Below are 23,981 nucleotides of genomic sequence, written 5' to 3' on the forward strand. Positions count from 1 at the left end.
GGAAAACTTGACGGCATGAATGCGCAAGCGCAGAGAGGTGGTGGCGCGGTAGGACGCGAGGGGTGCCATTTGGGCGTGCGCAGAGTCCAGAACTAAAGCAAGTACATGCGTAAAAGCGTTTGGGCGCATGCGTACACCCAGGCGTCGCCAACCCAGGGTAGACGACTGGGCGGAACCAAAGAGACAGTTGAGTAGCCATTGGGTAACGGCAAAGTAATTGGCGCACAGCTCTTCCAATGAGTTACAGGAGACGGGGAAAAGATGGAGGCGTGGAATCCCCTAGTTGCAGCGAGTGTTCTGCACTACCGAAGCACGCCCCTCTCGGTCCGCCCCCTTTAATGCTGGACCTCCTACGTCCTGATCGTTTCTCGTCTCCCAGCGGCGTCTACTTCCGGGTCAGAGCTCAGACCTAGGGTGTAGAGAACAACCTTCCGGAACAGGCAGGAATAGTCGAAAAAGGATAGCGTCGTCTTTCTTAAAGTGACAGGCTTAAAGCAATTGGGGCAGCCCTATCCAGAGGTTCTGAGGGCGACTCAGCTATTCTGAATCCAATCGTGGGCAAAGTTCTGGACAAGTCTCAGGATTCTGCCAATGGGGAAGGGATATGAAGAAGCGGATTGTTTCCCAGGTGAGGAGAAGAGCAGAACCTTAGACAATCCACTCCAAGAGCTTGAGGTGCAGCCAGTTCCGTCTGTCCTCCAGTCTTCCCCACCCCATCCCACTAGCTCTGCGAGGCAGAGCTTTCTTGTTCTCATATCATATATGAAAAGAATGGCCGGGCGCGGTGGCTCACGCCTGTAATCCCAGCACTTTGGGAGGTCGAGGCGGGCGGATCACGAGGTCAGGGGTTTGAGACCAGCATGGTCAACGTGGTGAAACCCGTCTCTACCAAAAATACAAAAATTAGCCGGCCGTGGTGCCACGCGCCGGTAGTTCCAGCTACTCGGGAGGCTGAGGCAGGAGAATCGCTTGAACCCGGGAGGCAGAGGTTGCAGTGAGCTTAGACTGCGCCATTGCATACCAGCCTGGGTGACAGAGAAAGGACTCCGTCTCAAAAAAAGAAAAAAGAAAGGAAGAAAGAAAATAATGAGGCTCAGAATGGATGGATCGCACAGTCCCACAACTTCGCAGCCAAGACCAGACTTGGGTTCACCCCCTTCCCAAGTGTGGTTCTGTAACCCCGTTTTGCTGACGCCAGTGCGGATGCAGAGGACAGAGATGGCCCATCCTTAGCAGAGACCAACCTGCACCCTGGCCAGCAGAGCACGCAGCTGGAGGCTTTTCTTTCTATATCTCAAAGCCTGCTGTGATGGGGAATCTGGTTCTGCCCTTTCCCTCCTCTGCCTCTCCTGGCCCGCCTACCCGGGAACTCCCCTGCTGGAGCCTCTGGGAGGGGAGCGGTGCAGGCCGCCCGCGTCATCTGATGCTGTTTCCTGCAGGAGGGAGAAGAGCGGAAAAAAGTGAAACTCCACCCTCCACCTCTGCCTCCCGCCCCCGAGGCCAAAGTACAAAGGGAGGAGGAAGAAGGGAGCGGGGTCGGAGCCGTCGGGACCAAAGGAGCCGGGGACAGGAATAGGCAGTCTGGGCCCAACTGTGGACGCTCCCTCCACCCCCGCGCAAAAAGACCCAACCGGAGTTGAGGCGCTGCCCCTGGAGGCCCCACCTTACGCTTGGCGGGGGCCGGAGCCAGGCTCCCAGGACTGCTCCAGGACCGAGGGAAGCTCGGGCCCCTCCAAGCTAGCCATGGTGAGGCGTCGGAGGCCCCGGGGCCCCACCCCCCCGGCCTGACCACACTGCCCTGGGTGCCCTCCTCCAGAAGCCCGAGATGCGGGGGGCCGGGAGGCGACACTCCTGGCTCCCCAGAGAGGCGTGGGTCTGGGGCTGAGGGCCAGGGCCCGGATGCCCAGGTTCCGGGACTAGGGCCTCGGCAGCCAGCGGGGGTGGGGACCACGGGCACCCAGAGAAGGTCCTCCACACATCCCAACGCCGGCTCCCGGCCATGGAGCCCTTGAAGAGCCTCTTCCTCAAGAGCCCTCTAGGGTCATGGAATGGCAGTGGCAGCGGGGGTGGTGGGGGCAGTGGAGGAGGCCGGCCTGAGGGGTCTCCAAAGGCAGCGGGTTATGCCAACCCGGTGTGGACAGCCCTGTTCGACTACGAGCCCAGTGGGCAGGACGAGCTGGCCCTGAGGAAGGGTGACCGTGTGGAGGTGCTGTCCCGGGACGCAGCCATCTCAGGAGACGAGGGCTGGTGGGCAGGCCAGGTGGGTGGCCAGGTGGGCATCTTCCCATCCAACTATGTGTCTCGGGGTGGCGGCCCGCCCCCCTGCGAGGTGGCCAGCTTCCAGGAGCTGCGGCTGGAGGAGGTGATCGGCATTGGAGGCTTCGGCAAGGTGTACCGGGGCAGCTGGCGAGGTGAGCTGGTGGCTGTGAAGGCAGCTCGCCAGGACCCCGATGAGGACATCAGTGTGACAGCTGAGAGTGTTCGCCAGGAGGCCCGGCTCTTCGCCATGCTAGCACACCCCAACATCATTGCCCTCAAGGCTGTGTGCCTGGAGGAGCCCAACCTGTGCCTGGTGATGGAGTATGCAGCTGGTGGACCCCTCAGCCGAGCTCTGGCAGGGCGGCGCGTGCCTCCCCATGTGCTGGTTAACTGGGCTGTGCAGATTGCCCGTGGGATGCACTACCTGCACTGCGAGGCCCTGGTGCCCGTCATCCATCGCGACCTCAAGTCCAACAACAGTGAGTTTCTGGCGGCCTGGTTGCGGGTGGCATGGCTCTGGCACACACCTGCTCCCAACCTTCCACTGAGCCTAGCTTAGGGTCTGCTGCAGGTAGGAGCACTCGCCCTAGGGGGTCCCAGCTGACCAGGTGCCCATGGGCTCAAGCTAGCCCCCAAACAGAGCTCCAGGCACCCAGAAGAGTCTTCCTGTCCCAGCCTGCAGCTGAGGTTTGGACAAGTTAAGAAATTGGGATTTCTCAGGTGGGCCATAAGCATCCTGCCCAGCTCTGCCTCCCACCTCAAGGAAGTCCTCTGGAAGCTCGCGCTCCCCATCTTCTCCTCCCCTAAATTCATATTCGTAGAGTTGGTGCTCTGTCCTCTCCTGTCATCATGGGCAGCTCCTCCAGAACAGATATCTCAGAGGGAGAAGCCCTCCTTGGCAGTCAAGGCCAAGGCCAGGGCTGGAATTCTGGCCTAGCCCTCCCTGGCTGCATGACCTCTAGCTCGTTACTCCAACTCGGAGCCTCAATTTCAGACTCTGTAAAAAGGGAGAGTGAAACAGCTCAACAGCCTGGGCAAGCCTGACCTGCGATCCCCAACCCGCAGCGGGTCTTCAGCCATGGAGATGGACATTTGAGGGCTGGATCACCAAGAGGGCCTAGCCTGCAATCAGTGCTTGGGGTGGGAGTGCTGGGCTAAGGGAGACTCCATCTCCCACCATTTTAAGCCCCCAACACGCTTTCCATCACGGCCCAAGAGAAGCAAGTGGTAGCTTCAGAGGGCTTCCTGGTGCGCGCAGCATTTAGAGAGCGAAGGCATGGAAGCAGGACCTAGCACACAGCAGGGACCAGGAGCAGGGGCCTCCTAGAGCCCAGGGTGCAGGCTGGAGAGCAGCAGTAGGAAATGCAGGAGGGGCCAGGCTCAGTGGGGTCACTGGAAAAGCATGAGACATTCTTAGAGGGGGGTCCATGTGGATATTTTGAGCCTCCTGGCCTGGGCTGACCATGGACAAGGGGCTTGCAGGAAACAGAGTGCTGAGCCCCAGATATCCAAGTTCTTGCCAGGGCTGGAGGAGCCAGGGGAGGCCTGCCAACCACCCCACCCACTCTTCTCATCCCTAGTAAGGTGCAGTTCCCACCTCTCAGCCTCAACCCTGGGCTCTATCTAGGGACCCCCACTACCTGCCCCAATCTGAGGGGGATTCCCCGAAGGCGCAGGGGGAGGGGACTCCCATCTTCTGTTTTTCCTCCGTTTTCTTTCCAGAAAAAATGGAACAATAGCCCAGGCCCCTGCTCCCCACCCTCCCCACTGCTTCCTGCGTTTCCTGCTGCCCTGAGCCGGCTTCCTGTCCCTGCTCCAGCCCCTGCTCCCTCCCTAGCCCAGCTGCCTGCAGGGGAGGAAAGAGCTGGGGGTGGAGGGCTTGCGGGAGGAAGGAGCCTGGAACTGCTGCCCCACTCCCCTCTAGTTCCCCTGCTTCCCTCTCAGAGTCTGGGAGTTGGTGGTAAAGGGCAGGCAAGGTGCCCTCAGCCTCCCTGAGCCTGGCATTTAACCTCGGAGACCCCAGTCTTAGGCCCAAGTTGCTGTCTGCGGGATTGGGGTGGGGGGAGTCCCTGGGCTTGGGGGGGCACAGGCAAGAAACAATGGCATGATTTTCCTGGACAATGGGGGCCTTGTGAGGAAGCCTGGCGGGGAGAGGAGGGGGAATTCTCCAGGCCCACGAGTCACAGGACTGACCAGCCAGCTCGGCCTGGGCCTGACCTCCCCCAGTTCTCCCCAAAAGGACTCCCCCTCCCAAGTGGGAGACCTGGCCCAGGCCTCCCAGAAAGGAGAAGTAGGGACCACAGGAGGGAAGAGGAAGAGGCGTGAGCTGCCCAGGCCACTCCCAAGCCCCACAGAGGCCAGCCTAGGGAGGGAGCTGGTGGCCAGGTCCCTGTCAGAGGCCAGGGAGCCCTAAAGGGGCACTGAGAGCTTCCCCTAGCTTCGGGGTCTCTGGCCCATTCTCCTCTGGGTGACCCCTGACCTCCCATGCCTGGGGTCTACATCAGACACCGGAACAGCAGCTGGAGTTGGGACAATTGAAAGCACAGAGAGGCAGCTTGGAGAGAAAGCAGAGGATGGGGCTTAGCAGCTGGCAGAGCCGGGAGCGGGGAGGTAGCAGAAAGGCCACAAGCACAAAGAAGTCCTGAAACTTTGGGTGAGTTGCTGCCCCTCTCTGGGCCTCAGATTCCCCACCTGAAAAAGGTGGAGAGTGGCTACTCGGCCTGAGATACTGGAACAGCACTTTGCCAGTCTCGGATGCCACAAGTGGCTGGAGACCGGGCCAAGCAGCAGCAAGTGTTGGTCTTCAAAGGGGGAGTTGGGCCCTGGCACCAGGGGAAGTGCCCATTTCCACTCCACCCACTGCCCCAGCCTGCTGCGTTTCCCCTTTGGAATGAGCTTGTGCGGGGCTTGCTAAACGGTCAGGTCCCCAGCCTCCAGCAGCCAGACCGGAGGCTATTGTGAAGCTGGCAGTAAGGAGTGACAGAGGAGGGAGAGGAGGGTGGAGATACGATATGAGCTTTAGGACAACTGGCCTTTAGGATGCTTCTGCCAGGTGGCAGCCCCCGTGCAAAAGCTTTAAAAGTGTGGTCTTGTTTCGTGCTCGTGACAGCCGTCTGAGGAGGGTTTTGTTGTCATCCTCGGCTTGATGAAGTGTTCAGGATTTGGCTCCAGGGTCTGGCTCAGAGGAGTAGGTGGATTTTGAGACCATTCTCTGGATTAGGAAAAGTTGCAGGAAAATCTACTGGGCATGCCGGGATAGTAAAGGTGGTCATGGAGGACACCTGGACATTAGGTAGAGCTGCTGAGGGGTAGCTGAACCAATTTGTCTGGCATGGAGTTGCAAATGTGGAAGATGCCAGTAGGGAGAGGGAGCTGGTACCTGGAAGAGGCTGAGTCAGCCAGGGGGCTGCGGGCAGAGGTTGAGGAGAGGCCATGCTCTGAGAAGCACCAGCGCTGAAATGGCTGAAGGTAGAGGACGCAGAAACAGCCAAGCAGCCAGGGGCTGTGGGGGCTGAGGACGGTGGGGCAGCGGGGACGGCTGGCAGCAGTGCGAGATGCCTCCTCAAGGCCCAGGTGGGCTGGCCAGCAGCAGGATCAGGGCTTGTGGCTTTAAGCCCTGAAAAATGAGCACCCTGGTTCTGCCACCTCCTCTGGGAAGTCCTCCCTGACTCACCAGGCTGTATGAGGTGCCCTTCCCATCTGCTCCACCCTGTGCCCTATGCTGCCCCCATGACAGTCGTGTCACATGGGGCAGGAGAGCTGAGAGGTGTGCCCTGACACGGGTCCAGAAACATGGTTGACTTGATATCGCTTCTCTTCCACAGTGCAGTTGGCTGTAACCAGCAAATAGAGGGGCCTTCAGACCCTTCCTGACTCTATGACTTTGTCCTCTTTCTATTCCTCGAAAACTTCTCTCACTTGAGTCATTCCTGTCCTGGTGAGAGATTTGCAAGTTGCTGCTTCTCCTCTTTGTACCAAGTACAGTGGCCCATTTGGGTTAAAGCCACAAGCCCCTGCCACGTCTGACCATCCACGCCTACATTTACCCCAAGCTCCTCCTTTGTGGCCAAGAACCATCACTTTCTTGGACCCCACCCTTTCTCTTCCCTTCCAGCTGCATCGGTAGGTATCTTTTGGAATCTTTGCCTTGGAAGTGGCTGCACTTGCCACAGTGTGATGTGGGCACTTGGGGCCTGTGGTACCTGCTGGGCTTCTTTTCTCACCAAGAACTTCCCTCTTGCTCCCCACTCCAAGGGGGGTTCTCATTCACGCTCCTGCCTCAACAAAGTGACAGGACACTCACAGATCTCTCTTGAAATCAAAGCCATAAATGCCCAGGCCAGGCGCGGTGGCTCACATCTGTAATCCCAGCACTTTGGAAGGCCAAGGCAGGTGGATCACAAGGTCAGGAAATCAAGACCGTCCTGGCTAACATGGTGAAACCCCATCTCTGCTAAAAATACAAAAAATTAGCCGGGCGCGGTGGGTGGCAGGCACCTATAGTCCCAGCTACTCGCAAAGTGAGGCAGGAAAATGTCATGAACCCGGGAGGCGGAGCTTGCAGTGAGCGGAGATCACACCACTGCACTCCAGCCTGGCTGACAGAGCGAGACTCCGTCTCAAAAAAAAGCCCAGAGTTGCTACCTTGCCAATTTTGTTTCAGTGTAGTCTTAGGGAAAAGCTAGAACACTGGTTTCAGAGCCACACAGACCAGGTTGTAATCTCTGCTCTATTTGTTTTTTTTTTTTTTTTTTGAGACGGAGTCTCGCTCTGTCACCCAGGCTGGAGTGCAGTGACCGGATCTCAGCTCACTGCAAGCTCCGCCTACCGGGTTCACGCCATTCTCCTGCCTCAGCCTCCCGAGTAGCTGGGACTACAGGCGCCCGCCACCTCGCCCGGCTAAGTTTTTGTATTTTTAGTAGAGACGGAGTTTCACTGTGTTAGCCAGGATGGTCTCGATCTCCTGACCTCGTGATCCGCCCGTCTCGGCCTCCCAAAGTGCTGGGATTACAGGCTTGAGCCACCGCGCCCGGCCTGCTCTATTTGTTGTATGACCTCTGCCAAGTCATTTCCCTGCTTGGTTTCCTCATCTGTGAAACGTGAAAAATATTATCTAGCTCATAAATGGTTTTGAGTGCTAGGGCTGAGTGTGAAATGTCTGTCGTCGACCAGGTGCGGTGGCTCACGCCTGTAATCCTAGCACTTTGGGAGGCGAGGTGGGCAGATCACCTGAGGTTAGGAGATCGAGACCAGCCTGATCAACATGGAGAAATCCTGTCTCTACTAAAAATACAAAATTAGCCGGGCATGGTGGCACATGCCTGTAATCCCACTACTCGGGAGGCTGAGGCGGGAGAATCGCTTGAACCCGGGAAGTGGAAGTTGCAGTGAGCCAAGATGGTGCCACTGCACTCAGCCTGGGCAACAAGAGCGAAACTCCATCTCAAAAAAAAAAAAAAAAAAAAAAAAAATGTCTGACTTCAAGTAGGTCCTCAAGATCTAGACCAAGTCACCTCTGTGCCCCCAGGACCCAGCCAGGATGTCCATCAGATGAGTTTGCTCCCAGCTCTTACCCTGTCCCCACCACCTGATCCTGGAGCATCCACAATCTAGCCCCTCTTCTCTAGTTTTGCTGCTGCAGCCCATTGAGGGTGACGACATGGAGCACAAGACCCTGAAGATCACCGACTTTGGTCTGGCCCGAGAGTGGCACAAAACCACACAAATGAGTGCCGCGGGCACCTACGCCTGGATGGCTCCTGAGGTTATCAAGGCCTCCACCTTCTCTAAGGGCAGTGACGTCTGGAGGTGCGGCCCTCGGTGGGGCTGGACAGGGGCTGCTACGGGGCTGCAGAGGGCAGAGGTGGCTGCCTAAGTCTAGGGCTGGGCCAAGTCCAGGGACAGGGATCCAAACCACTTAGCTCCTAGTTGCTTTTGGGTGAAGTGGCAGTAAGGGGGTATGGGTTGGGAGAGAAAAGGGAACACAGACCTGTTGTCTCGCCCACAGTTTTGGGGTGCTGCTGTGGGAACTGCTGACCGGGGAGGTGCCGTACCGTGGCATTGACTGCCTTGCTGTGGCCTATGGCGTAGCTGTTAACAAGCTCACACTGCCCATCCCATCCACCTGCCCCGAGCCCTTCGCACAGCTTATGGCAGGTAAGAGGACGGGGCGGGGGGAGCAGGTGAGGGGCAGAGCTCCCTGGTCCAGGACATATCCACCCACAGACCCCTTCTTATTCTGTCCCCGCTGCACGCCGTGCCCCCAGACTGCTGGGCGCAGGACCCTCACCGCAGGCCCGACTTCGCCTCCATCCTGCAGCAGTTGGAGGCGCTGGAGGCACAGGTCCTACGGGAAATGCCGCGGGACTCCTTCCATTCCATGCAGGAAGGCTGGAAGCGCGAGATCCAGGGTCTTTTCGACGAGCTGCGAGCCAAGGAAAAGGTGCGAGGAATCAGGGGACCCAGCGTTGGAAGGAGTGTCTCCCTGATCTTCCTGGGGCAGAGTCGGGGCGGGCGCCGCCGGGATCGGTGCCAGGTGCCAGGCTGACCTCTTCTCCTTCGCTGTCTCGGGCGCAGGAACTACTGAGCCGCGAAGAGGAGCTGACGCGAGCAGCGCGCGAGCAGAGGTCACAGGCGGAGCAGCTGCGGCGGCGCGAGCACCTGCTGGCCCAGTGGGAGCTAGAAGTGTTCGAGCGCGAGCTTACGCTGCTGCTGCAGCAGGTGGACCGCGAGCGACCGCACGTGCGCCGCCGCCGCGGCACATTCAAGCGCAGCAAGCTCCGGGCGCGCGACGGCGGCGAGCGCATCAGCATGCCACTCGGTGAGGGGCGGGCCCCGGGGCATCCTCCGCCATTGGCTGCGAGGGCGGGGGGGTGGAGCCAGGTCTGGGGGGGGGGGGGGGGGGGGGGGGCTGAGCGCGCTGGGATTGGTTTAGGGTGTTGTGGGTGGGCCCGAGAGGTGAAGGCTGGGAGGGGTGGGGCCAGGAGTGTTTTTTTCTGTCTGTGGGCGGGTTCTGGCGGAAGTATTTGCATGTCGGTCTGGGAGTAGGGGCGACCGGGAAGGGGTGGGGTTCACGAAAGTTCTGGGAAGGTCTAGGGGGCGGGGCGGGCCGGCGGCCTGGCATCTCCGACGCAGACGAGTAGCTTTCCTTATCCAGAACCAGCGGCTCAAGAAAGCAGTGAGGCTGGCAACAGTCTCATAGCCACCGTGCCGCTTCCTGTGCGGCCTGGGAGCCGGCCTTGGGCCCCTGCAGGTTGGGGTCCTGGCTCTCCTTCATCGCAAACCTGAACCCTGCTCCCCCCAACCTAAACCGCAGACTTCAAGCACCGCATCACCGTGCAGGCCTCACCCGGCCTCGACCGGAGGAGAAACGTCTTCGAGGTCGGGCCTGGGGATTCGCCCACCTTCCCCCGGTTCCGGGCCATCCAGTGTAAGAAACCTCGCCTCTCGTGCCCCTCTCCGCATCCCAGCCCCTTATTCTCTTTCAGACCTTATCCTTGGAGGGGATCCCACTCACTATCCCCTCTTTCCGTCTGCCCCCAGGCTCCCTGCCCTAGGTCTAGACTGTTAACTCTGAACTCCCCAGGCAGCATTAATTGTACTTATTTTTTTAGTCAAATAATTGTATGACACTATGTACTACTAATTTTTTTTTAATGTTTTACTAATATTAATATCTTGCAATAATTCTATTAGGTTGCTATTTTTATTGTTAATCTAAGTTTTACGGATGAGAAAAGTGAAAAAAGTAACTTGCTACACAGTTAATAAGTGGAAGAGCCAGAATCAAACCCAGGCAGTTGGTGTCCTTGTCTGTACTAATTACTAACTAGCAAATGTTAGCTGAAGGGCTAGATGAGATGCCCCACCCCACTGTGGGGTGATAAACCCAAACCCATCTATCTTGCCCAAAGCTCACCCTGGGAATGGTACAGGGCCCACCCTCCTCTCCATACTGTAAAGGTTACCCCTGAAGCCTGACTCTGATGATGGAGGGAGGATAAAGATTATCTCCAATTCCATCGGTTTCCCCTGTAGTGGAGCCTGCAGAGCCAGGCCAGGCATGGGGCCGCCAGTCCCCCCGACGTCTGGAGGACTCAAGCAATGGAGAGCGGCGAGCATGCTGGGCTTGGGGTCCCAGTTCCCCCAAGCCTGGGGAAGCCCAGAATGGGAGGTGAGTACCTGAGTACCCCCCAAACCCAGCATCATCTGCTTTCCCCAAGTCCTGGAATTCCCAAAGCACCCCTCCTTGTCCTCCCATCACCAGGAGAAGGTCCCGCATGGACGAAGCCACATGGTACCTGGATTCAGATGACTCATCCCCCTTAGGATCTCCTTCCACACCCCCAGCACTCAATGGTGAGTGGCCTTCCTCCCTCGGCAGAATCTGGCTGAGTTCCTTCCGTGGGCACCTTGGGGAGGCCATGAGAGGTGAGCAGGCAAAGCAGGAGTCCTGCCCTGGTTGCTCTCATTCTAGAGACTAGGAAACCAAGGCTGAGACAGGACCGAACTGATCTTGGAACCCAGGTCTGACCTACAGGCCCACGATCAAGCAGCATACAGCCCAGGCCTCGGCTCGGGGCCCAGAGTCTCATCCCCTTGTTCAGAGCTGGCCTGTAAGAAGGCTCTTCCCTGTGCCTGTGGCAGCCCCTGTACCTTTAGCAGGCTCCAGGGAGAAAAGAAAGACAGGAAGCCCACCCAGCCTTTGGTACCAAGGCAAGCTGGGCCCAGAGAGGGGAAGGAATCAGCCTGTGTTGGGTAGAGCCAGACTAGTGTCAGCCACACTGTGCTGCTCGGAGTCCCTTCTGGGAGCCTCTAGATGAAGAAGAGAATGAGAAGGCCGAGCAGGCAGGATCCAGGACCATTCTCACCACATCCAGGATAGCTCCGGGCCTTTCTGTTCTCCGTGATGGTAACTGCCCTACTGTGCCAGGCATTCCCTCCAAGCATTGATGAAGAGGGGCTACTATTACCCCATTTTACAGATAAGGAAACTGAGGCTCTGAGAGGTGAAGTAACCTACCTTAAACCCCCAGCTGAGGATTTGAACCCAGAGAGACTTCAGCTCCCATGCTTGTAGTGAGGTCAGAAGCTTTCACGTGAAGAAAGGGCTTCTCACATACAGACTGCTTAGGAAGCCAGAGGGTCAGGCAGAGAGCAGGGCTCCAGCATTGCGGGGAGGAGGGCTCACTCAGCTCAACACTGCCCAGCTCTGACGGAGGCCAGAAAGTTACGGCCTCCCTTGCCTGTGAGTCCCTGTGCCAACCTAGGGACCATCCTCAGAGCCCCCACACCTGCTGCTCACAGCCAGAATGTAGGACCCGCTTAGCCGCTCTCAGAAGAGTCCAGTTCAGCAAGCTGTTTAAACTCCTCCCATCCCACCCAGCCCATCACCTCTACCATTCCCTGAGCTACATTCGATAGCCATAACAACAGCTAACCTTTGTTGGGTCTCTTCTATGTGCCAAGCAGTTTTGTGAGGGGAGTAGTAGTATTGGCCTCATTTTACGAGGAAACTGAGGCACAGAGCGATTAAGTGGTTTGATGTAAGGCACCCAGTAGAGCAGAGATTTGAACCGAAGACTGTCTGTCTGACCACAGAGGCAGAGCCCCAGGCCTCCATCCGCCCCGCCATTTGCTGCTCCAGCAGCTGCAGTGCCCCCAGCATCCGTCCTGCAGGGACTGAACTGAGAACTGGAAGGCCAAGGGGGCTTCCTGAACTCACTTGCTCTAAAATGTACCAGGCCAGATGGGCCAAAGGAGAACTTGAGGGCCTGTCAACCCAGGTGTGTAGGTTGAAGCAGGTCCTGACTATTCCACAGAACCGTCTGGCCCTGAGCTCCCAGAAGCAGGGGCACAAGGGGTCTGGACCCCATCGTTCTCAAGCTTGCCCCATGTTTTTTTGTCCAAAGAATTTGTTAATTATTTATCAAGAGAAACTATTAGCTCATATGTTCATGAATAGTTCAGGTCAGTGACAAACTTCTAAGTAATTCAACCCAAAGAAATTCTTCATAGGCCGGGCGCGGTGGCTCAAGCCTATAATCCCAGCACTTTGGGAGGCCGAGATAGGAGGATCACGAGGTCAGGAGATCGAGACCATCTTGGCTAACATGGTGAAACCCCGTCTCTACTAAAAAATACAAAAAACTAGCCAGGCGAGGTGGCGGGCACCTGTAGTCCCAGCTACTCGGGAGGCTGAGGCAGGAGAATGGCTAAACCTGGGAGGCGGAGCTTGCAGTGAGCTGAGATCCGGCCACTGCACTCCAGCCTGGGCGACAGAGCGAGACTCTGTCTCAAAAAAAAAATTATTCATATTCCAAAATCACTTTGCATTCTGAGAGATACCAGCCTTCCTCATCTCCTCAAAATATTTCATGGCATCATAACTTTGTAGAAGTCTGTGCCCATAGATATCTGAAATGCCTTCTTTCTTGGTTCAGCCACAGCAAACTGAGAGAGCCGCAGCCCCCAGGGATACAACGAATGCTCCCACAATATGAAATTGCAGATGTGTGGCCAGAAGGCCACCTGCCTGAGGTTTCGTGAAAGCACTGGAAACTATGGTAGTTACTGTTCTTGATAAGAGTCTGTCAGCCTCAACACCAATGCCCTTCCTGGCTGATAAAGAAATGGATTGCCACTTGCCCCGAAAGGATGTCAGCTGCTGCAGCTCAGTGGCTGGCTGAGCATGTGGTTCCCCAGCCCAATTCCACACTCCACACACCATCTGGGTCCGTGAAAATACATGACATTGACCTCACAGCCACCCACAGAAACCCAGTTAAGAATCAAAGAATGGGGCCTCACAGAGATCCCAGACCCTGTGAGATGGTCCCAGGCATAAGCCACACCACTGGAGAGCCACACACCCCATCACCCTGTCCCCAGCAGGCTGTTCTGGCCCCTGGAGAGCTGGTTGCAAGGAGTGGCACATTGGCAGGGTACACTCAGCTACACTGATAGCAACTGCCCTGTGAGGCTTGTTGCCTTGGAGTCAATAACTACGTGGCTGTGTCCTCCCTATGAGGCCCCACGGAAGCAGTTTCACCTCTGTCTATCTTTGGGTCAAGAAGAGTCATGCAGCTTTCTCCTAAACAACAGAGTTGCTAACTCTTGCTGCCAGGAAGTTTAGAGGCAGATTCAAATCCTAGCTGGATTATGTTGACCAAGTCACTTACCCTTCAGAACCTCAGTTTTTCAGGCCATTGACTGCAGGAACTTCTGTTCATTCTCATTTTGTCTGCTGGACCCTATCTTCTCTTCCCTTTGTCTCATTTCTCTCTTTTATTAGTTAAGACAGAGTCTATTTCTATCACCCCGGCTGGAGTGCAGTGGCACAATCATGACTCTCTGCAAACTCTGCCTCCCGGACTCAAGTGATCCTCCCACCTCAGCTTCCTGAGTAGCTGGGACTACAGATGCATGCCATGTTTGGCTAATTTTTGTATTTTTTGTAGAGATGGGGTTTTGCCATGTTGCCCGGGCTGGGCTTAAGCAGTTCACCCACCTCAGCCTCCCAAAGTGCTGGCATTACAGGTGTGAGCCACCACACCCAGCTTTCTCTTGCTATTTTTGTTTTGTTTTATTTTTTGAGGAGTCTTGTTCTGTCACCCAGGCTGGAGTGTAGTGCTGCGACCTCAGCTCACTTCAGCCTCCACCTCCCAGGTTCAAGCAATTCTCCTCCCTGAGCCTGCCCAGTAGCTGGGATTACAGGTGTGTGCCACCATGCCCAGCTAATTTTTGTTGTTGTTGTTTTTGAGATGAAGTGGTGTTCTGTTGCCCAGGCTGGAGTGCAGTGGCGCAATCTCAGCTCACTAGAACCTCCACCTCCCAGGTTCAAATGATTCTCCTGCCTCAGCCTCCCATGTAGCTGGGATTACAGGCATGTGCCACAATGCCCAGCTACTTTTTGTATTTTTAGTAGAGACGAGGTTTCGCCATGTTGGCCAGGCTGGTCCCGAACTCCTGACCTCAAGTGAGCCGCCTGCTTCATCTTCCCAAAGTGCTGGGGTTACAAGCGTGAACCACCGGCCTAATTTTTGTATTTAGTAGAGACGGGGTTTCACCATGTTGGCCAGGCTAGTCTCGAACTCCTGACTTCAAGTGATCTGCCCTACTTGGCCTCCCAAAGTGCTGGGATTGTAGGCATGCGCCACCGCTCCCAGCCTCTCTTGCTTTTTTTTTGTTGTTGAGATGGAGTCTTGCTCTGTCACCCAGTCTGGAGTGTAGTGGCGGGGTCTCGGCTCACTGCAACCTCCGCCTCCTGGGTTCAAGTGATTCTGCTGCCTCAGCCTCCCAAGTAGCTGGGACTGTAAGTGTGCGCCACCACGCCCTGCTAATTTTTGTATTTTTTAGTAGAGACGGGGTTTCACCATGTTGGCAAGGATGGTCTCGATTTCTTGACCTCGTGATCCGCCCGCCTTGGCCTCCCAAAGTGCTGGGATTACAGGTGTGAGCCACTGCAGCCAGCCAGCCCTTGCTTTTTTTTTTTTTTTTTTTTTTTTTTTTTTTTTTTTTTTTTGAGACGGAGTCTCACTCTGTCGCCCAGGCTGGAGTGCAGTGGCCGGATCTCAGCTCACTGCAAGCTCCGCCTCCCGGGTTCACGCCATTCTCCTGCCTCAGCCTCCCGAGTAGCTGGGACTACAGGCGCCCGCCACCTCGCCCGGCTAGTTTTTTGTACTTTTTTTTAGTAGAGAGGGGGTTTCACCGTGTTAGCCAGGATGGTCTCGATCTCCCGACCTCGTGATCCGCCCGTCTCGGCCTCCCAAAGTGCTGGGATTACAGGCTTGAGCCACCGCGCCCGGCCCTCTTGCTTTTTTTAAACATGATTTCCCCTCTTCTGTTTAAACTCACTGTAAATGATCAGTTCTTCACCAGCGAAGTGGGGGTGATAACCTCACGTGGTTGGTGCAAGGATTATAAAAATGGATTCTTCATCAAACAAGGATTTGCTTTTTTTTTTTTTTTTTTTTTTTTTTTTTTTTTTTTTGAGAGAAGTCTCACTCTGTCACCCAGGCTGGAGTGCAGTGGCGCGATTTTGGCTCACTGCAAGCTCCGCCTCCTGGGTTCATGCCATTCTCCTGCCTCAGCCTCCCAGGTAGCTGGGACTATAGGCTCAGGCCATCACGCCCAGCTAATTTTTTTGTATTTTTAGTAGAGATAGGGTTTCACCGTGTTAGCCAGGATGGGCTTGATCTCCTGACCTTGTGAAACGCCTGCCTAGGCCTCCCGAAGTGCTGGGATTACAGGCGCGAGCCAGGGATTTGCATTTTAAGAGCCAGGCATCAACATGTTAAACACTGCTTTGACCTCATTTGATGAAGGAGGCAGACTCACAGACAAGTCCAGTAGCACCTGTATGAGGCATAACATGAGCAATAACTATGCAGGTTCAGGGAGATTTTGGGAAGGCTTCACAGAGGAAGTGACATCCCAGTGGGTCTTGGATGGTACGTAAGAGGTCACTGAAAGCTGAGGTGGGAAAGGTCAGCCAGCCAGAGCAAACAGTGTGTGCACAGGCATGCAGCTCACCAGACCCAAGGAAAAGGCAACCTGGCTGAACTCTGAGAAGAGTTGAGAGCCAAGGAGTCTCAGGACTGGGGCTGCGGACAGGGGCCAAGGCACATGGGTCAGTAGATGTTGATTGAATGAATGAGTGAATGAAGCTGGAAGTGATGGGTAGTTTTTAAGCAGAGACCTGTCTTTAACCGGTTTGCATTTTAGAAGGATTCCCTTGTTCCTTCAGTGGTAGTGGTCGGGGTGGGAGTTGGGTGAGGTAAGAGGCAGAGAGTCTGAGTAAGGGTTGTGGCTGACAGAAGGGACTGTCAGCTGAGTCCTGCTTCATAGTAGAAGTTCACTTTTCCCAGCCTTATATTTCTTCCTCCCGACATCCAACCTGCTTTTGCACTCCAGGCAGGAGGGGAAAGGCAGAGGGAGGAGGCCAGACTTTCTTAGAGAGCCATAGCAGATTCTAGAGCCAAAATCAGTGCTTGTGAGAGCCCATCCTAGAGGCCCTTCTCCTTAATGAGCGGTTTCCCCATCCCTGCCCAAGTGATCTAGAATGGAGTCAGGCCAACCCTAGACTGGAAAGTGGGACACTAGTGTCTTGAAATCTAGGGCAGAGTCTGGTTGGGAAATGGTGGAGAGCAAAGGCTCTACTGCCCTTGCCTGGGGTGAGGCCAGCTCCACCTTTCACTGGCTGTACAGCTCCGCGCAAGCCCTCAGCCTCTAAGCCTGGAACCCCCGGGCATGACGATCAGACAACATAATGCCCCTATGTTATTCAGCTCAGGCCTGGCACAAATACCTACTCTGTAAATTAGCTGTGACCTTGGGCAAGGTATTGACCCCTCTGAACCTCATTTTCCTCCTTTCTAGAATAGGGACAGGGATTTGTGCTCCTCAAGGCGGCCATGTACATTAGAGTTGACTGTGTGCATCTTACAAGCTACAGCTGGAGTGGGGGTGGGTGGGCAGAAGGGGCAGGGCTGCCAAGCCAGGAAGCGGGTGGGCACAGAGCACAGGGCGCCGGTCCCAGTCAGTGGGACCTGCCATGGCCTTGGACCTGGAGGTTGCCCCTGGCAGGCCATGGAGGCCCACCGTGACCTGGCCTCAGCCCTGCCTCCACTGGGACTGCCCATCCATCTTTGGGGTCTGGGTCACTGGCTGCCGTCAGGCTTTGCTGTCGCTTCCTCCGCCTGCATTGCCTTCCCCTCCCAGCACCCATCTTGTGAAAGGCCGGAGTGTGGGTGCATGGTAGGGAGGCCGTGGGACCTGTGGGACCAGGGAAGATGCTGGTAGAGGGCAGAACTCAGTTCCAAGACCGCAGAGAGGTCCTGGGCCCTCATCCGGAAGATGCATGAGCCATGCCATCACCTGTGCCGCCTCCGCCCCGCAGGTAACCCCCTACGGCCTAGCCTGGAGCCCGAGGAACCCAAGAGGCCTCTCCCCGCAGAGCGCGGTAGCAGCTCTGGGACGCCCAAGCTGATCCAGCGTGCGCTACTGCGTGGCACCGCCCTGCTTGCCTCCCTGGGCCTCGGCCGCGACCTGCAGCCACCAGGAAGCCAAGGACGTGAGCGTGGGGATCCCCCCACAACACCCCCAACGCCAATGCCCGCGCCCTGCCCGACCGAGCCGCCCCCTTCCCCGCTCATTCGCTTCTCGCCCAAGACGCCCGACTCCCCGCCCACTCCTGCACCCCTGTTGCTGGACCTGGGTATTCCTGCAGGCCAGCGGTCAGCCAAGAGCCCCCGACGTGAGGAGGAGCCCCGCGGTGAGTGGCCTGAGGCCGGCCTGCTTCGCGGATGGGAGATGGGGGTCCCCAGGGAGGGAGGAGTGGCTGGGGACATGCAAGGAGGCAAGGCCAAGACCACAGTCATCTACTGGACCCTGAACCAGGCGCTTGGGATACTGAAGACCATGTAGGGAGCAGAGTTCTAAATTCAGCTATCAGGTGGTCCAGGCAGGTGGGGGCGATGCCTGCTGTGAAATAACAGAAGTAATCAAGGCCAGGCAGTGGTGCACGCCTGTGATCCCAGCACTTTGGGAGGATCACGTGAGCCTTGAAAGGTTGAGGCTGCAGTGAGCCGTGATCATGACACTGCACTCCAGCCTGGGCGACAGAGCATATATGTAGTCATAATAGTAGCAAACTCCTGGTTCCTTACTTGTGTCAAGTACTCTTTACAAGGCTTTCCCGAGATGGTCTCATTCAGTCATAACAACCACAGAACTAAGTGCTCTTAGATGCCCATTTTTAGATAAGGAAATTTAAGGCACAGAGATGAAGGGACCCAGAGCTCCCACAGCTGGTAAGTGGCAGGGCCGGGACATACAGGCCGGCCTGCTCCAGAGGCCTCACTCCTAACCATTACGAAAAAACAGAGGCACGCAGAGCAGGAAGGGCCGTAGAAGTTGAGTCAAGTAGCTCACTGTGCAGATGGCGAAACTGAGGCCCAGAGCAGGGCAGTGTATCTTGGGGACCTCAGGAGTTGTTGGTTGCCTGACCTTGTGCCCCTCCTATATCTCACAGGAGGCACTGTCTCACCCCCACCCGGGACATCACGCTCTGCTCCTGGCACCCCAGGCACCCCACGTTCACCACCCCTGGGCCTCATCAGCCGACCTCGGCCCTCACCCCTTCGCAGCCGCATTGATCCCTGGAGCTTTGTGTCGGCTGGGCCACGGCCTTCTCCCCTGCCTTCGCCACAGCCTGCACCCCGCCGGGCACCCTGGACCTTGTTCCCAGACTCAGACCCCTTCTGGGACTCCCCACCTGCCAACCCCTTCCGGGGAGGCCCCCAGGACTGCAGGGCACAGACCAAAGACATGGGTGCCCAGGCCCCTTGGGTGCCGGAGGCGGGACCTTGAGTGGGCCAGGCCACTCCCCCGAGCTCCAGCTGCCTTAGAGGAGTCACAGCATACACTGGAACAGGAGCTGGGCCAGCCTCTGCAGCTGCCTCAGTTTCCCCAGGGACCCCACCCCCGCTTTGGGGGTCAGGAACACTACACTGCACAGGAAGCCTTCACACTGGATGGGGGGCCTACGCCCCCATACCTGAAACCTCCCAGCTCACCTGCCCTACTGGGGCCCGACACTGTACCCAGCTGGTTGGGAGGACCAGAGCCTGTCTCAGGGAATTGCCCGCAGGGGTGATGCAGGGAGGAGGGGAGGTGCAGGGAAGAGGGGCCGGCCTCAGCTGTCACCAGCACTTTTGACCAAGTCCTGCTACTGCGGCCCCTGCCCTAGGGCTTAGAGCATGGGCCTCCTGCCCTGGGGGTCATCTGGGGCCAGGGCTCTCTGGGTGCCTTCCTGCTGCCCCAGCCAGGGTTGGAGTATTAGCCTCGGGATCCAATGAAGCCAGAAGCCAAATAAACTCAAAAGCTGTCTCCCCACATGTAGCCTGTCACCTTTCTTGGACGTAACCAGGTGACCCAACCTATCATGCAACCCTGGTGTCCTGATGCCCCAACAACAGGCAGTTCCTTGCCTTGCACTGCATCCCTCTCCTGGGACCAGATCCACCAGCCTTGGTGAGTCATTCAAGGCTTTTCTCTGCCAGGTGTGGTGGCTCACTCCTGTAATCACAGCACTTTGGGAGGCCAAGGCCGGTGGATCACATGAGGTCAGGAGTTCAAGACCAACCTGGCAACATAGTGAAACCCCATCTCTACTAAAAATACAAAAATTAGCCAGGTATGGGGGTGCATGCCTGTAGTCCCAGGTACTCTGGAGGCTGAGGCAGGAGAATTGCTTGAACCTGGAAGGTAGAGGTTGCAGTGAGCCAAAATTGCGCCACTGCACTCCAGCCTGGGCAACAAAGCAAGGCTCCATCTCAAAAAAAAAAAAAAAGTGTAGGCTGGGCGCGGTGACTCATGCCTGTGATCCCACACTTTGGGAGGCCGAGGCGGACGGATCACAAGGTCAGGATTTCGAGACCAGCCTGGCCAATATGGTGAAACCCCGTCTCCACTTTAAAAAAAAAAAAAATGCTCGGCGTGGTGGCAGGTGCCTGTAGTCCCAGCTACTTGGGAGGCTGAGGCAGGAGAATAGCTTGAACCCAGGAGGCGAAGGTTGAGTTGACCAAGATTGTGCCACTGCACTCCAGCCTGGGCGACAGAGCAAGACTGTCTCAAAAAAGATAAAAAGTAGTAACTTCCACCCACCTCCAAGCATCGTGACTTGCCATGGCATCTGGCACCCCTGACAGTTCTCTTCACACTGCCATGGGGGCTCTGGCACTCCCACACCATATCCAAGGGCAGGGTCCCTTCCTCGGCCTCTGTCCTCAGCCCCTCTGAGGTTAGAGGAGTTGGAACCCAGGCCCCGCTTGCCCTCTCCCAGGTGCCCCATGGCAGCCAGACTCTGTCTCTATAGTTCAGGGGCAGGGAGTCAGGAGGGCAGGCACAAAGGGTTCTCGGGAAGAACTGGCAATCAGGCTCAAGGGTATCATCTGCCCGGGTACTCTGGGCACCCTGGAGTCCTCTCCCTACCTCCTACCCCTGCCCTCACCTGATCCTTCCCAGCTGCCACCATTCCTCTCCCACCATACTACCCAGGCCAAAATCACTCCATCCAGGACGCCTACAGTAGCCCAGCGTAGGTCTCCCTGGACCACGTTTGTCATGTGTCCTTATCCCCCCTTCACCCCCAACTCTCCCCCGCCACAGCCAGCCCTCTGTTCCTCTCACACCCCAAGCTCATTCCTACCTTCACCGGCCTCTTACTCCCCAGCTGAAATGTCACCTCCTTAGCGGAGCTTTCCCAGTGAGAGAACCCCCGCTCCCTACAGGCTCTCCCATCACCCAGGGCATTTCCTTCATGGAACTCATGACAACAAGAGGTTGCCAGTTTCTTTGCTAAGAGGTTTCTTGTGTAAACACCAGGAAGGAAAGACCTGTGCCTGTCCTCTTCCCTAAGCACTTGCTGAATGAATGAATGAATGCAGTATGGGTGCCTGAGTGAGCAGGACCTTGAATAAGTGTGAGGTCCTGTCTAGGCCTCAGCTTCCTCCGCCGCCTCCCCTCACCGCAGCCACCTACCCATCCCCACCGTCCCAGCTGCTGTGAAATGGGCAAATGTCTTGCCTCCAGAACCTGGGAGGGGTGAGGCAGCTCACCTCCCTCTGTTCACACCCCAGCCACCCCAGCCGGGTCCCAGCTACCCACAGAGCACCTCCTCCTGGCCCAGCCCTGCCCAGCCGTTCCCAGGTGCCTGAGGTGGAGCCGCCAGCTCCCCCAGCACCCCAGCAGCCTGCCATGGGGTGTCTAAGGCCCTGGGCCCGATATGGGCTCCTGGTTGTGGCCCACTTACTGACCCTGGGGCTTGGGGCTGTGTTGTTCCAGGCCCTGGAGGGGCCTCCTGCATGCAGGCTTCAGGCTGAGCTCAGGGCAGAACTGGCAGCATTCCAGGCAGAGCATAGGGCCTGCCTGCCACCTGGAGCACTGGAAGAGCTGGTGGGCACTGCCCTGGCCACCCAGGCCCATGGGGTCTCCAGCCTGGGCAACAGCTCAGAGGCCAGGAACTGGGACCTTCCCTCAGCCCTGCTCTTCACTGCCAGCATCCTCACCACCACAGGTAAGAGAGCCTGGCAGCCAAGTCGGGGGGCACAGCTCTTGAGGCCATCGCTCCCTGGGGTCCCTGGGGTTCATGCAGCCCTTCCTTCAGCCCCAAAGAGCCAGACGGAGCCCAGGCGCTGTGAGGCCCGACATCACAGCTGGGGCTCCCCACCAACACACCTCAACTGGTGCCTCCACTTCAGCTGCCAGGAAGGGTGTGGCCTCCCCAGTCCCACCCCAGGCACCCTTTGAGACCCAGGAGAGCTGCCCAGATGCCACAGCCTGTGGCCAGGTAGGGGAGACAAGACAGTGGAATGGATTCTTAGATGGAAGCAAATAGAAGGAACCTGGGAAGGACAGATCAGGACCATGGCCTCAGGTGGAGGAGTGAGGGGAGACAGAGGAGGAAGCTGGCATGAGATGCTCGCAGAGCAGGAGGGCACAGACTGGGATGAGGGAGTTCTGCAGAGAAATCGTGCCCAGGGAAAAGCAGCAACAGGACCTACAGCCCTGGGTTTTCGTATTTTTTGCCCCACAAAGTGTCTCAGTATTTTTTGAATTGGAACTTGTATTTCCAACTTTTTTTTTTTTTTTTGAAACAGAGTCTGGCCCTGTCACCCAGGCTGGAGTGCAGTGGTGCGACCTCGGCTCACTGCAACCTCCACCTCCTGGGTTCTTCTCCTGCCTCAGCCTTCTGAGTAGCTGGGATTACAGACGTGCACCATCATGCCCGGCTAATTTTTGTATTTCTAGTAGAGACGGGGTTTTGCCATGTTGGCCAGGCTGGTCTCAAACTCCTGACCTCAAGCGATCCACCCACCTCAACCTCCCAAAGTGCTGGGATTACAGGTGTGAGCCACTGTGCCCAGCCTGTATTTCCAACTTCTTTTGGAAAACCAGGAAACCTACTCACACTGAGCCAGAATCCCTGCAAGGCAACATCCTGACAGGAGCAGAATGGGGCCTGCCCTTTGGAAACAGCTCACACTCTGCAGTGCACCCCTGTCCCCACCACTCCTGTTTGTCTCGCATCTGGCTCCAATAGGCATGTGCGTTTGCAGCTCTGCATTAGCTGATGCTGTTCTCCCAGCACACCCCACGCTTCCACCCCTCCCCACCTGGCACATGCCCTCTCTCCTCCATGCTGCCTCTTTGCAGCCCTTCGTGATTTTCCTGCCCAACTCCCCCACCAGAGCTGGCAGGGCCTGGGCTGACTCAGATACCAGCACAAAGCCTGGCACACAGGACTTGACACACATTTGGGGAAAGAGTGGATGATATTCCACCAGCTGTGGAATCAGGAGTATCTGTTAAGGGCAGTGCAGTTCTCAGAATTGTCCCAGCTACAAAAGGCTTGAGGAACTGTCTTCTTTCATCCTTTCATTTCCCAAAAAAGAAAAATGGCCCAGAGAGGGTAAGGGATCCCCTGACCAAGGAGGAGCAGAGTCAGCTAGAACCTGGACCTGGCCAGTTCAAGGCCACCAGAGGGCAGCCTTCTGCAGAAGGCGGTATTGGGGTAGGCAGGGACCCCAGCAGACACGGCACTCAGAGCTCTCACTGTCCACTGACTGTCTCTTCTCCAGGTTATGGCCACATGGCCCCACTATCACCAGGCGGAAAGGCCTTCTGCATGGTCTATGCAGCCCTGGGGCTGCCAGCCTCCCTGGCTCTCGTGGCCACCCTGCGCCACTGCCTGCTGCCTGCGCTCAGCCGCCCAGGTGCCTGGGTAGGTCCACTGGCAGCTGTCGCCGGCCAGGGCTGCGCTGCTGCAGGCAGTTGCACTGGGCCTGCTGGTGGCCAGCAGCTTTGTGCTGCTGCCAGTGCTGGTGCTGTGGGGCCTTCAGGGTGACTGCAGCCTGCTGGGGGCCGTCTACTTCTGCTTCAGCTCGCTCAGCACCATTGGCCTGGGGGACCTGCTGCCCGGCCATGGCCGCGGCCTGCACCCTGTGATTTACCACCTGGGCCAGCTTGCACTTCTTGGTAAGTCCAGCCACCTAAGAGTGTGTGGAGGAAGGGGGAAGAGGAGCCTGGACTAGGACTCCCATAAATCATTGGGGGGACTGGGCCTTGCAGGTGGAGGGACCCCACTCCTGGGCACGATGTGGGAGGGGTAGTTGAAGAGCTCTGGGAGGTGGTGAGTGGCGCCAGCTGCCAGGGCAGGTCACCGTGTTGGGAGGTGGGCAGGGAGTATCACCAGCACCCAGGCGCTGCCCCAGCACCTTCTCCTCCCCAGGTTACTTGCTTCTGGGACTCTTGGCCATGCTGCTGGCCGTGGAGACCTTCTTTGAGCTGCCACAGGTCCGTGCCATGGGGAAGTTCTTCAGGCCCAGTAGTCCTGTGACTGCTGAGAACCAAGGTGGCATCCTAGGGCAGGATGAACTGGCTCTGAGCACCCTGCCCCCCGCGGCCCCAGCTTCAGGACAAGCCCCTGCTTGCTGAAGCGTCAGGTGACCGAGTTCAGCTCCCATAAGGTGGCGGCACCTAAGGAGGAAGCAGCCAAGAGTGGCTGGGGAAGAATCAGGAGATGGGGCCGCGGTGGGGGTGGGCGGGAGGCCTCGGGGAATACTGTGTTAATCATAAAATGAGCAACCATTTCGGCTGTTTTCAAGTATTTCTAATGGGACTTCCCTGAGCCCCCGGCCACCATCTGGGGAAGGCCGAGG

General features: G+C 57.1%; 2 protein-coding genes across 2 annotated transcripts; both read left to right on the plus strand.

The window, feature by feature from the left end:
* Nucleotides 1–75: 75 nt before the first annotated feature.
* MAP3K11 (mitogen-activated protein kinase kinase kinase 11) lies at nt 76–19,155 on the plus strand. Its single transcript, XM_050756606.1, has 10 exons — nt 76–2,738; nt 7,887–8,067; nt 8,267–8,415; nt 8,526–8,701; nt 8,836–9,079; nt 9,575–9,688; nt 10,297–10,432; nt 10,526–10,617; nt 17,159–17,533; nt 18,293–19,155. Exons 1-10 carry the CDS (start codon nt 2,000–2,002, stop codon nt 18,628–18,630), a joined length of 2,544 nt encoding a protein of 847 aa, XP_050612563.1. The 5' UTR covers nt 76–1,999; the 3' UTR covers nt 18,631–19,155.
* Nucleotides 19,156–21,018: 1,863 nt separating this feature from the next.
* Nucleotides 21,019–23,908, plus strand: KCNK7 (potassium two pore domain channel subfamily K member 7). The gene is given in 4 exon segments (XM_050756838.1): nt 21,019–21,337; nt 22,902–23,046; nt 23,048–23,298; nt 23,552–23,908. Coding segments are annotated over 4 exon segments (921 nt in total). The 3' UTR covers nt 23,758–23,908.
* The last annotated feature ends 73 nt before the right edge of the window (nt 23,909–23,981 follow it).

This window comes from Macaca thibetana, chromosome 14, assembly GCF_024542745.1.
Source record: "Macaca thibetana thibetana isolate TM-01 chromosome 14, ASM2454274v1, whole genome shotgun sequence".
Taxonomy (NCBI): domain Eukaryota; kingdom Metazoa; phylum Chordata; class Mammalia; order Primates; family Cercopithecidae; genus Macaca; species Macaca thibetana.